This window comes from Lates calcarifer, linkage group LG24, assembly GCF_001640805.2.
Source record: "Lates calcarifer isolate ASB-BC8 linkage group LG24, TLL_Latcal_v3, whole genome shotgun sequence".
Taxonomy (NCBI): Eukaryota; Metazoa; Chordata; class Actinopteri; family Centropomidae; genus Lates; species Lates calcarifer.
In genome coordinates, this window is record NC_066856.1 from 14,507,847 (window position 1) to 14,521,226 (window position 13,380).

A 13,380-nucleotide genomic window follows, 5' to 3' on the forward strand; every position below is an offset into this window, starting at 1 on the left:
AGATAACTCAAAGAATGAAAACAGGAAACAGATGCCTGGTGATGTGTGTTACTTGTGAAATGGGTTGCCTAGGCCCTAGAAGGGGAGTTTGAAATTAGTCATAGGCAGCTGTATCCTGGTATGGACGTTCAAAAGATCCCTCTCACCCCCCCTCTTGAAGCACAATCACAGGCAAACACATATATACAACTTTGCCCGGTTGTGCTTTTCGGGACACAAAATGACACGAAGAAATGTTTATGCTTTGATATGTAATGAAATCACTGTGATTTATTCCTAATGTGGTGTTTATCACTCGAGGATACTCACACTGTCACTGTGTTTAAATATACCCAGGCCTTAAAATAAGTCTTGTTGTAATACAGAATCTCATTAAGATTTTTTGCGATACTACGCTCAACACGTTACGGCAATTTACACCCTGCCTGCACCAGAATATAGTCTTGCAGGTTTTGGTCCTGGATACCAGTTCCCCTGTATTTGAACTCTCCATTATGCTGGTGTTTATTTTTTGAAGTCAAAATGGCACATTCACTATAAATAACTTGGTATTTTACGCAGATATTGTCTTAAGGGACCCTGCCATAGAATTTGCACTGGTATAAAAACATTTTATCAAAGGAAGCATATGTTTGTGTGTGTGTGTGTGCGCGAGACCACGAGCATTGTGTTTCTATACAAAGTCCCCTTAGCCATGTTAGTTACTAGTAGGCAGGTCTCAATTATACAGGAATAAAAATAAAAGTGACAAGAATAAACGATGCACCAAACTGTGAGCTAAATTTAATGTATTTTAACGAGTCAACTTCAGTTGCCAATAAAAAAAGCAACATTTTAAAGATGAGTTTCTCACAGTATTTGCAGATTTCATAATTTGTAACCATCTGAGTCAAAGGTTACACTTTGATGACTTTTTCTTGTGGTTTTCCTGAATCTCAAGTATCCAATAAACCACACAAGTAGTGGATACGTACACAGCCAGCCCTGCCAGGAAAACCAGCCCAAATCCTTACAGCATAATACTTTAAATAAATCACGCCACAGGAAAGAAACAGCACAATCATTGTTTATGGCAGAACTACAGCGCTTATCTTCAAAGCAGCAGATCCTTTTGAATTTGTATCAGGTCTCAGACGAGCAAAAGGGAGAAAAAGAGTGAGCTGAAAGTTTGTGGAGAGGCACAAACATCAGAAAGTTTGCATAAAAGAATAAAGAAATTGAATCAAGTATCAGTTACGATTAAGAAAACAGTCATTCACTCTGGCTAAAAAGATTTGTTAGTCTGTTTTGGGGCGGGCATTTTATCTCTGGTTTCTGCTCCAAATAATCTAATGTCTGAGTCTAACCAGTTCACACTATTTAATTAAACATTCAAGCATTGCTAGTGGAGTTGAGCAGATTGTTTTGGTTATCTGCCGCCTTGAATGAGCCGTTTAAGACAGACACAGATATCATGGTGTCTCACAGGTCTCAGTCTAGTTCCAGTTAATAATTAGGGCTAATTACAGCTAAATGCAGGTCTCCTTCTCCTCTGTCTGCTGGGGAGAGACGTGTGGCAGAGGTCTGGGATCGGGGTCAGAGGGAAACCTGAGGACAATTTGTGTCCAAAAACATTGATGTAATAAATAGCCTTTTGTGGCACTGACAGCTAAAGCTCAGCTGCCTGGACAATAAAAGACTTGGAAGATGTATTCAATTCCTTAGATAAGACTCTTATCAGCAGCCAGTGTAGAATACAATTCCTAATTTACAAAGAATAGTGCTGTTTTCCAGCATGAGAGGAGCTTTGCCCTATTAGCCAGTCTCAGTCTGAGTAGGTCTGCATGGTAAACGACTGAAATAAAATTAGAATGTGGTCACACTTAAGTGAATTTTATCGTTATTATTTTAATTTATGAGGACAGTGCACATTAATCAACATTTCTGTGCCAGTGGTAGCAAGCTGGCTCATTTCATGCAGTTCTCTGGCAAGATGATCTAAAACCAGTGAAGTGACAGCTGTATATAACAAGACAGAGCACACTGGTACTCATTTATAGACAAAATAATATTATACATATACATGCATCTGTACAATTATATTTACTGATATAATTTACTGATGAATTGTTGAAAATAGTTTAAAAAATGATGAAAGAGAAATGAATTTCTTACACTTTTACAAAACATTTGATCTAATATGTCTCTGAATGTATTATGTATTTACTATTTATCTATTTTATGTCTTCATTTCACTATCATATAATCATATTGATGAGTTGTAATGAACTAATGTCCTCTTTTACCTTCAGTATTAAATAAGAATGATTTAAAAAAAAGATCAGCCACATCTTCAAATTATTTGCTAACAGTTCAAAAAGCACAGATATTCATTTTACAGTCATATAAAAGTGAGAAAAGCAGTAAATCCTCACATTTTTGGAAGCTGAAATAGTATGTTTTGGCATTTATGCCTAATGAATGACTTAAACAATTAATTGACCGGTGATGTAAGATGGATAAAACCAGTGCCAAAGTGTAAATCCTCAGCTCTTTTGGCCTCGCCCGTTCCTGTGCTGCACCATCCACACTCTAAGTCTGAGTCGGAGCTGTGTTTGAAGTCTGGCTGAGCCCAGGCCTGTTATCTCTGCTCAGAGGTGGGGGCATCATTGTGTTCTGCTAATGAGGCTACATTAAGCCTGTCTACACCAGGGGGCATGTAATCCTCTCAGCTGGCCTGACGTAGGGGCCCAGGGCAGGGCGCTGTTTACACAGGGGAGTGTGGAGGCTCGCACTCAGGACCCTGTGGGCCTTGGTCTACTGTTGAATCACCTCAAACATGTGATTAAGAAGTGGAGTTGGCAGGGGGGGTTACAGACCACTGCATAGAATGGTGTCTGAGTCTTGACAGAGTATATCTTGGTGCTGGCCTGCTGTGCCCATACAATACAACACAATGCAATATAGTCCCTCGCTGCGAAGATCACGGTCACCTGAGACAACAGTATTATATCCCCTTCACACCTTCCAGCTATGAAACAATGCAGCTCTTTATGAATGAGCCACTGTAAGGAAAGTCGGTGGGATGGCACTGAGGGGAGCAGGTTGGAATACAGTGCTTCATTATCAGAGGTCAAGACACTGACCCTTCGTTTTACACTCCTGTAGTTTTCCTCCATTTCATCTGAGGAGTCTGAAAACATCCAAATGCAACATCCATATTAAGAGAAGAGAGGTCAAGTGTTCAGCAGCCCCTGAGGGAATATGCAAAAACTTCCATGTCACACCTAAAAATGTGGACTCAGGTGATCCCAAACATCCTTCGCCTTCACATGTGTCAGTCCAAATCCAGCCAATATTCAACCCAAACACCATCCAGAGTGGACCAGGAATCCACAAGGGTCTTTGCAAATCCTCCCTAAGTCACCCCACGTCCACACGGTGCACACAGCTCTACCTGTGCCAGCCTCGACCATCACTGATCCAGAGTGAAGACAGAGAGGAGTGTCCCATATATGAGTTCTGTCCAATACAATGGCACATTGTGATCACAAAGAACACAGAGAACAGTCCCTATTCAGAAAGCATAGTGCCCATTCAGCTGCAGCACTCTTGCTTGTTTGGCTACAAGACAATGCAATGATACCCTACTGTCACCTCATAGATTAGGATTCATGAAGAGGGCCAGAAGAAAGGACCAATGACACTTTTTTTTCAATAATACAGCAAAACAAGTCTATAAACATCCTGATGGTGAATTAAGGCACAAAATAAGTTATAAGTCAAAGTAATAAGTTAATGAGATGGTTAACAATCCAGATATTGACACCCCCGAACAGTGTCTAATATTTAGCCGACTCAATTCACAGAGAGGCTCAGCCGAAACTAACGTTATTGTATTCACGCTGCGTCCTTCAAGCTAATTGATTAAATCCATTAACGCTTTTCACAGCGCATTGGAGCGTGTGTCCCGTTTAACACCGAGGATGTGGATTCAACCTCTAATTCTGACAAGCTGTGAAAAAAAGGGATACACACACACACACACACACACCTACTCCCACCAACCCAATACTAATAAAAACACACGAATATCATTTTCAAAATAAAATATTTCCTAATTCTTTTATTTTATTGATTTCTTGAGACGTTTAATGTTTTCTTCCCTCTTCTAAAGCCACATGCTGCCAGCTTATCAGTTTCACTGATACAGAAAGGTTTAAGTCTAGTTGTCAAAGCACAGTTTAAAGTTTAATCACTTCTGTTATTGAATTTGCCACAGTCTTGATTAAAGATATGAAGCTCCATTAGCTCTGATGCACTTATTTTGCAGGGTTAAAGTCCAAAATGCTTCCTAACAAGAATATTCCTGCATGAATAAAGTGTTAGATGTCGTTGCTTTAGATGCACCAAACTCCCCTGGTTTTCCATGTGTATTAACCCGGTCATCATACACAGTATTTACAATTTAAAGAAGCTGCATAAGTGACTCGTCTGCCGGGGACAAAGCAGTGCAGGTGCAGGTATTAACCCACCGAAGCCCGGCCGGTCCGTGTATTGCAGATGTATCGTCGCCGCTGTCTGCATAATGGCGTCTATTGTTTGTATAATGTTCGTCGTCAGCGCCGAAGACACATATTCATTGAAACCATACAGAGGTAGCGAGCACCTGTAATGGCGTCCTGTTATAGTCCAAGGCGGAATCACACGCCTCAGGAGTTTCTGGAGAGTTGGTATGTGGTGGATACACAACATTTAAATGACACACAATATCCATTATATATCATAATAATCTATAGGATCTAGTGTTAGCTGCTTTATCTGCATCTCCTATTCTTTCTGTCACCATAAGAAACCCATAATTAATTCTGCAGAGGTGGTTTATTACATTTTTGCTCTTTTAATACATTAATACATTTTCCTGGAAGTAAAACATTCTGATATTTTAATTAATCCCCCCAAAAAAGTGTGTCTGTGTACTCCACAGTGAGTGATTCCCCATTTTATTCTTATTTCTTATCATATTCACAAAGTTTTTGATGTTTGTTATTCTTCAAAAATATCATTTTTGAGCTGTATTCATTTTAAATAACACATAAACAGACGAAAGAAATGTTCCAGATGTATAGTTTTGGGGCTGAAAAAGAAGAACAAAGTGCCAGCTGTAATAGTTTCTGTGAGTCTGCATCTCTGTTGGAGTTTTGACTGATTTCAATACACTTTTGTCTCTTTGATTTAGCGGCCAAGTCCTGCTCTGCTGTTTCCTTTTTGGGAAGTCAGTCAGTCTATTTTTGGTATTTTCCCCCCTCATCCTCTAATTAAAATAATAACTGTAACACAGCAAATTATTGTCTTTTTTTTCTTTCTCAAGCCCTGAAGGTGAGTTCATCACGCCCCCTTTGTATTTGTGCACACTTATCAGTTTTTGTGATGTTTGGGGGCAAATATTTGTGCGCGGTAATCGTGTAATAAACACGCCTTGATCACGTTTGTTTCAGTCCTGTAAAATGTACTTTGATAGAGACAGTGAATGGCCGATAAGAGCTGAGAGCCACAATGTAATTAGTAACCAGCCATGCCTCCTGAAAACTTTGATGTTCACCCATCAATACTCCTCTGCCTGCCTTTCAAGACCTATTGATTAGATTCCATTTCTCTCCCATTACCAAAGCTGTAATTTGATTTTCCTAATGCAGTTTTAATAGGAGAATAAAGGAAATATGGGATATTATTGTCAAAATACAAACATATTTTAATAATGGTGATTTAAAGAGGAAAGAAAATGATCTAAAATCCTTGGTCAATGTGGCAAATCCAACTTTTACAGAATTAAATAGTACAATTATACTTTTTATCTTTACATGTCTGAGTCCTACATTGACTTTAATCAGTTTACATCAGTGAATATCTACTTTATTTTTCATGCGTTAAACCATAAATGTGGTTGCATGGGGTTTATGTAAGATGACACTATTTAATTATTTTTTATTACATAATAGTCTGGTTGTGGTTTAATACAGACTCGCGACTCCCATCAGAAGTTTCGTGAGGTCGTCGACTGGGGGCGTCAGATGGGCCCTATCACCGACCCGAGAAAACACCTGGAATTCACACCTTAAATCCACTCCTCCTGGATTCCTATTGGTGGAGCTGCAGCATATATCCGTCACCCTGCATCACTGGGAGGATGACAGCGGCCTGCGGCAGACTCCCCTCAAAAAAAAGACACCATCACAAATCGGTTACACAGCCATGCGTTTCAGCCACGACCCAGCAGCTTTCAGCTCCGTGTTCGAGAGCGAAGACTCCGGATCGGTGGAGCAGATGACCGAGGTACGCTCCCCGAGTTCGGGGCCCTCCAGCCCGCTGTCCGTGAACTCGGACTCCAGCTGCGCCAGCCCCGAGGCCAAGTCTAACTCTGTGCAGAAGAGGGTCAGGAGGCCCCTGAACGCATTCATCATCTGGACCAAAGAGGAGCGCAGGCGGCTGGCGCAGCTCAACCCAGACCTGGAGAACACAGACCTGAGCAAAATACTCGGTAAGACTTTGGTTAATAGCCTGAAAATGTTGCTGAGTAGAAGGTGGTGAAGTGTAAAGGTCCCTCAAGTGTTCCCTCCTAAAAATAAATGAAATGTTTGATGTTTGTAGTTTAAAATCATCACCTCATGATGACTAAATAAGATCCACATCAAGTTTTTATCATCTGCTGAACCAATGAATAAGATGCAGATCATTAACCTCACTGTCTTCCTGCAGGAAAGACCTGGAAGGCCATGTCCTTGGCCGAGAAGCGTCCCTACATGCAGGAGGCCGAGCGCCTGAGGGTCCAGCACACCATTGATTACCCCAACTACAAGTACAGACCCCGCAGGAGGAAGCAGCTGAAGAAGAGCTCCAAACCTCAGACCACAGAGGCCCTCTCTCCCCTCGCTTTGCAGCTCAGGCCTCGCCATGCCCTACGACCTCACCTACCTGCTCCAGAACCAGCACCAGAACTTCCCAAACACACCCGCTTTCCCTGCTAACTTCGCCCCTCTGCACAGCAGCTACCAAAACACTCCAGTCTTTCCAGTCCCAGCAGCTGCAGAAGCTTTCTCAAACAAGCCTGTGGCATACTCAAATCCTCCTGCATACCCTGCAGAGCACCAGCTGTATTTTGGCGGGCAGCATGGGCACATGCAGTATGGTTACTCCACGGGGTCCCACGTGGAGCTGGGGGAGTCCAGGGTTTATGGGGGCCTGCTAAGTCCCACTGGTGGGCCCTCCCTGGAGTTCTACCTGGAACAGGTTCAGCTGGACATGCTGTACGATCTGGACCGCAGCGAGTTCGAACAGTACCTGGGTCCTCCTCCACACAGGCCCGAGTCGGTGGATCCCAGCAGCTACCATCAGCAGAGCAGCCACAGAGAGGGACGCTCACTGTCATGACACCACTACACAGTGTATTTATTTAAATTATTTCAGTGTAGCATTTGATGATGACTGCTGAAAGTGTATATTGTGCATTTTGTTTTTGACAAGTTGTCTTCTTTCAGTCTTCCAGTGTAATTATAATGTATCAATAAATAAGTCTAATTCCAATTCTGATGTCGGGTGAGATTAATCAACTCAAACTATTTTTAATGAGTAAAATGGGTATTCCAGTCATTTAGACAGTTAAAATAGATGCAGAAAAAGTCAAAACTATAATAATTTTTGGTTACTTGAATGGATAAAGGCCACAAAAAGTGAATCCTACACTTCCCATAATGCATCTTTTGTTAGACCCTCCATGTACAGTTTGTCTTCCTTGACATTAACATTAATTTAAATTCTGCAAATTCACAGGCAAAACACTGACTCCATTCATTGTTCTATTAATTCTAAAGCTCTCATGCACATGATTTTAAATACCTTTGACATTAACCAGTGTTGGAGCTATACTAACTGCGTTTTGGCAGAAGCCTAACTGTTGACAGACTGTTTTATCTCCATCCACATGTCTGTCCTGGCTCAGAGAGGGAAATAGGGTGGGCGTCATGGGGCATAAACTTCCCAACTTCCTGTTTCATTTTAAAACATGTCACAAAGACTCTAAAAATATGCCCCAAAATCGACATATCTCCAAACTCATTCTGCTTTGGCTGCCAAATGTTTACCCATTCAGGAAAATGTTTACTTCCCTGCCCCGTATTTTCTGTGTCAGAGCCTCGAGGGTTGAACTCCGTCCTGGACAGATATAAGACTGGGACCCTGCAACATGTCAGGTGCTGCGGGAACTCGACTCAGAAAAGCAATGGCGAAATTTCTAGTATTTTGCATTTCTTAGTATTTCTACTTTCCAAGCATTAGTTTTTTAGTTTTTCAAGCGGCAACACAGTTTTTAAATTATGAGTTCACCATTTACAGCAACAGTACTCACTTAAATATTTGACACCTGACCTGTCTTTAAGACTTTCTGAAGTGCATGGAGTTACTGCAAAGATAAATTAGTAAAATAAAACACAACTAATGATAGAATGAAAGATAACAAAGTTTCATATAATATGCAGTACCATCTTTGTAGAGCTAGATCAGACAATGTCCACAGTTGCTGTACCTAAATTTTGTCTTATTGTAAATGGTTTTTTGCTATTATTATTATAAGTATCACCCTGGATTTATCTACATTTTTGTCAAAAATGTCTAAGAAATCCAAAAATTAAACACATATATTAATTTCAATAAATAGACAGGGGAGTAACATTAGTTGTATCATACTGACAACAATTTAAAACTTTGTATTTAATGGCATTTTCAGCTTTTGTAAAATATTGTTGACAATAATAACTTCATCAACAATAGATGTCTTTAATGGGCTGAGTGTGTTTTTAAAAATTATTTTAAAATCATCTGAATTTTTCAGTGTATGCATTTACATTGTTATGGCCAGTAAATCAAAAATGTACACATGAAAACTGTGCCATGAACACATCTCATGCAAGGAGTGACTCTTCTGCAGTCAACTACTGAAAATAAAATGGTTCTAATAATCACAGCACACACTTCAACACTCTTCACCCGAGTGCCACAGATGACTCTGTCAGGTTAAGTACAGCTAGTTATTCAACAAGGTATCACGACCTAAAGTGTGCTCCACCAAACAGCACAGAGAAGACAGCCTGACCTCCTTTAGAAATGAATCTGCCGAGGGAAATGATGTGAGTCAGTGATGGAAATCAGATCTTAAAGTGCTGGAAGGAAATGGACGGGCACAGCGGCTGAGGGAAGGATGACCTTGCTTTGGAGGAGAGAGCAGAAGAGCTGATTAGGAAAGTGAGGACCTGCTGCAATCCAACGCCACCTGAATGAGCGGAAGAAATCTGACGTCAGTTCAACTCCCCAGACGATATTACAAAACACACTGCAATGTGAAATGCAGAATGTACTGCAAAATATTTGGTTGCAAAAGAGGCAGAATAATATGACAATAAAATCTACTCTCTGTCCTCATTTAACTTCTTTTATTGACTTGAACTCAAAGCCTTTCGTTCAACTTGTTTTTCTCAAACTTTAGCCCCTTAGCAACAATTAATGAGCAGTTGCAGGAACTTCCTGAAGGAAAAACAACTGGATGATATCAGAGTGTCAGGTGAAAATATCATCAACAATAAACAGCAGTGGAAATGGCAGCTGGACAAATCAGATATCTTTGTTACATTCATGAAACTCATGATTTTTCAAATATTTACAAGCCTATGTTTTTAACAGGCTTCTGGTTTATTAAATGATATAAAAACAACTGGAAGTGAAACTGGAATAAAAACAAGCAAAATTATTTCCTTCTTTAAGCGTACACTTGTGTTATATTGTGATTGAATTAGGTCAAGTTTCAACATGAAACATGGCACCACCTCCTCCTTCAGCAGGTTTTTATTTTTACATTTTACTTCCACATATTCTCAGGTTGTTCCTTAGTGATTTTAAGGGAAAGATTAAAAGGAGTTTATGATCATCTACAAAAAATTGCACCACCTCTATGTAGAGTTATTTTTGTATTTAAGTATTCCAAGAATTGATGCTCATATCAGAAATCAGAAATATTTGATCTTATCACCTGTGAAGAATGTGAGGAATCCTGATATGTCAAACATGCAAGAAGCATTCCTCAACCATAAATACTTTCCTCGTTAGAGATTAAACATATAAATAAGCCAACTGTGTATGTCCAATATCGACTAGGGTTTATATCAAACCTAAAAATAGATTCACGTTCACTAACTTGTGGCATTCTTGAGATTTCGAGAGCCACAATTAGGTTTTTCTTGTCTTACCTCCCACATGAAAGTCATCAATAGTTTCCTGTCCTGAGAGCAGTTTGGGTAAATTCAAGGCTGCTGTCTGCAGATAATGCTCATCCGAGTATTATCCTGCAGGGACGTCTGCTCTGTCTGTGGCCGAGGAGGAAACTTGAACAGGAAGAGCCCTGAAGTGACATATTCCACAATTTCTTATCCTAAAGAAGTTAGAGAGTAAGGAGAAGTGGAAATGTAATTTCATAACTCTCAGGCATTCCTAAGAACAGGAATGTCTGGTTGAATTAAATGTGTCTGTCTGATCACTTAATTATGAGTTAGACTAATCAGGCACTAATTGGGCCCATCAGATAACCTCATCAGACCAGTCCTGCATCAGAGTTTCAGCAGCTTTTCACCTGTATGTCTCACAGGTTTTCATCTGCAGCAGTTGTGTCACTTCAGATAATATCAAGACACATCATGCAGACTATAGCTTAAAGACAATACAGTACCAAACAACTTTTACAAACAACCAGAAAAACAATGTACAAGTGTTACTGATATGCAAACCAAACTGTCCTCTCCACCAAAACCCACAGCTGACATAAGTGTGAGCAAATAAAAATAAAATAACTGAAACTCTTTTTGTAAATATTTTTTCTTGCCAGAGGTGCTTGAAATTTTTTGTGCCCTACAAAGCCAAAATGCAGTAACATATTCTGTTATTAATGAGTGAAGACTGAATATGACTTTTTGTGATCTGTTTTAAAATCATAAAATGCAATATATATATATATATATATATAGATGTCCAAAGGCAGGGGTGCAGTATCAGCAATTTTTAACAGTAACTTGTGTTAACTAACCCCTTAATGAATTTAAGTCCTAAATGAGGAGGAGGGGGTTTCACTGAGGTGTGCATTAAGCCAAAGAGAGCAACTCTCTGTGGTCCTTATGACCTCAGCCATGTTTCCAGCCAAGAGACAGACAGTCGGTGACCACCAGACAGGTGATTACTGTAACAGGGTCCGACAGACACACTGAAGAGAATAGAGCAGCTGGGTGTGTCCCTGTGACCTGCTGGGCAGATACAATACTCTATCTGAGTCTCTTAGCAAAGAGACTGTCAACAAACACTCAGAGGATGATTAACACAAACACAATCCTCAACCTGGCCGGAAGTGTGTGTGTGTGTGTTTGTTTGTGTCTGGGCCGTTTTTATATTTCATATTTAAATATACTACACATCATGCCTCACATGTGTATCTGATGTACGTTTTAACTTAAAGTAACCCTTGTGATAATATTTACCTCAGATACCTTCGTCAGGACGTAATGTTGTGTTGTTCAGTGTCATTCCTACCAAATTACTCTGCATGGAAATAACGTCATACCTTCTTCCTCAGTGTCTCCTGGTGCTTTGTGATTCAGTCTATGAGTATGTTCATGACTTTATCTGCAATGTGTGCGTGTTTGTGCGCGATGAGAAAGACCATAATTGTTTTTGGATATACGGATTAAATGATCATACCAGATCCAGCACTGAGACGCACCTACCGGAGCTATTTCAGGACATGATTGCATTTTAATACTCTATCAAAGTACATTTGTTGTTTTCATTAATCGACCACCACCCTGTTTTCATTGGAACAAAACCACAATGCTGAGACCAGGAATTAAACTCTTTGTTGTGTATATTTCCTTAGTACTCATTTACATTTTTGACATGTCAGTTAATGGTCGTTCCTCTCTCAGTTCACACAAATAACGGTAGCACAGATTTAGCACTCAAAATTTGTACAAATTCATAATGGGTTCTTGACTTCAGGAAGACATAGAGCAGCTTCTCATTTATCCAGCAACAATTTTTCCTGCTGAAATGAGAATTGTTCTAAATATCCATCTGTTGGCTGCATACATGATATCATACTAAAAGACTGGGAACAAAGCTGTAGTATCCTGGCAAAAAAATCAGCATCCTCACCAGGTGATGATTCACCTAGAAGACATGGAAACAGTGAATCAGCATTGCACTGCAGTCAAGCCTGGATCAGACCATTATTACTTGCTCTGGTCTGGTGACTTACCCTACATACTTGGACAAGCAGGAGGTTAGAGTCATGCTTTATTGTCAAACTATATGTTCTGGCTTTTAACATTATAAGATAAAGACCCATAGGATGAGGGCTAATCACGGATAATGTCAGCTGAGGTTGCTAGGGTGTAAACAACTGCAACGTATATTAGAGTAAATAAACACAAAGTTTAATCCATTCCTCACATATTTGCTCTTTTGGTGTTGGAGAAGCAATAAGAGACACTGTATGAGTGTGAATGCCAAAGACAGATGCTGGGGGTCATCTAAGAGGTGAAATAAGAAGAATCTGCTTGTTATTCATGCATAACATAGCTGCATGCAGCTGTTTTAAATTTACATGTAATGACAGCGTGTGCGTGTTTGCATCTACACAACATTTCCATACAATGACAACACCAGCAGCACTGTATTGAAGCCTCACTCCATCAGTTCCTTCAGTCTCTTCCTCCACCTTCCTCTGCCTTGTCAGCAGGCACCTGTTAGTTTGTGTTGACGTGGCGTCTTTAACACCTCTGCTGATTGACTTAGCAGGGAAAAGCCTAACAGCACACCTAGGCCTCCCAGCAGGCAGTGGACTGTGTGCATGCAGCAGGCTGGTAGCACCTGAGGGCATTGCATTGTGTGCTAAGCTGCTGCTGTGGAATCACTTTGGTTATAGTGCTCTGATATGGTGCTAACAGTAGAAAAAAAACTGAATCTAATACATTGTCTTCATGGTCAGATCGTTCACTAATCAACCCATGCAAGTCTGAGAACAGTTGCAGAGTTTCCACAACATTACCCGTGGTTAAAGTTTTCTTTGCAAATTTTGAGATTAGCAGGAAAAAGCTGAATTAACACTCAGAAACAGCAGAGATAAAGATAAACCTGAGACAAAATACAAATTAGACAAGCCCAGTGTGTCAGAAAAGTGGTTTTGATTTCAGCCCCAGCTCTGGCAGGTAATTCAGAGTAAACAGTATTTGGTTTGATTGGCAGGTTATTGTTGAGTCTGTGGGGGTGTTGAGGAAGGTTGGTCCTTCTCTCAGGACGTAGCCTCACTTCCCT

The 13,380-nt window shown here is 40.3% G+C and overlaps 1 protein-coding gene across 1 annotated transcript; it reads left to right on the plus strand.

Annotated features, from left to right (window-relative positions):
• Window positions 1-6,219: 6,219 nt before the first annotated feature.
• sox32 (SRY-box transcription factor 32) lies at window positions 6,220-7,407 on the plus strand. Its single transcript, XM_018693638.2, is given in 3 exon segments — window positions 6,220-6,517; window positions 6,736-6,895; window positions 6,897-7,407. Coding segments are annotated over 3 exon segments (957 nt in total). The 5' UTR covers window positions 6,220-6,231.
• The last annotated feature ends 5,973 nt before the right edge of the window (window positions 7,408-13,380 follow it).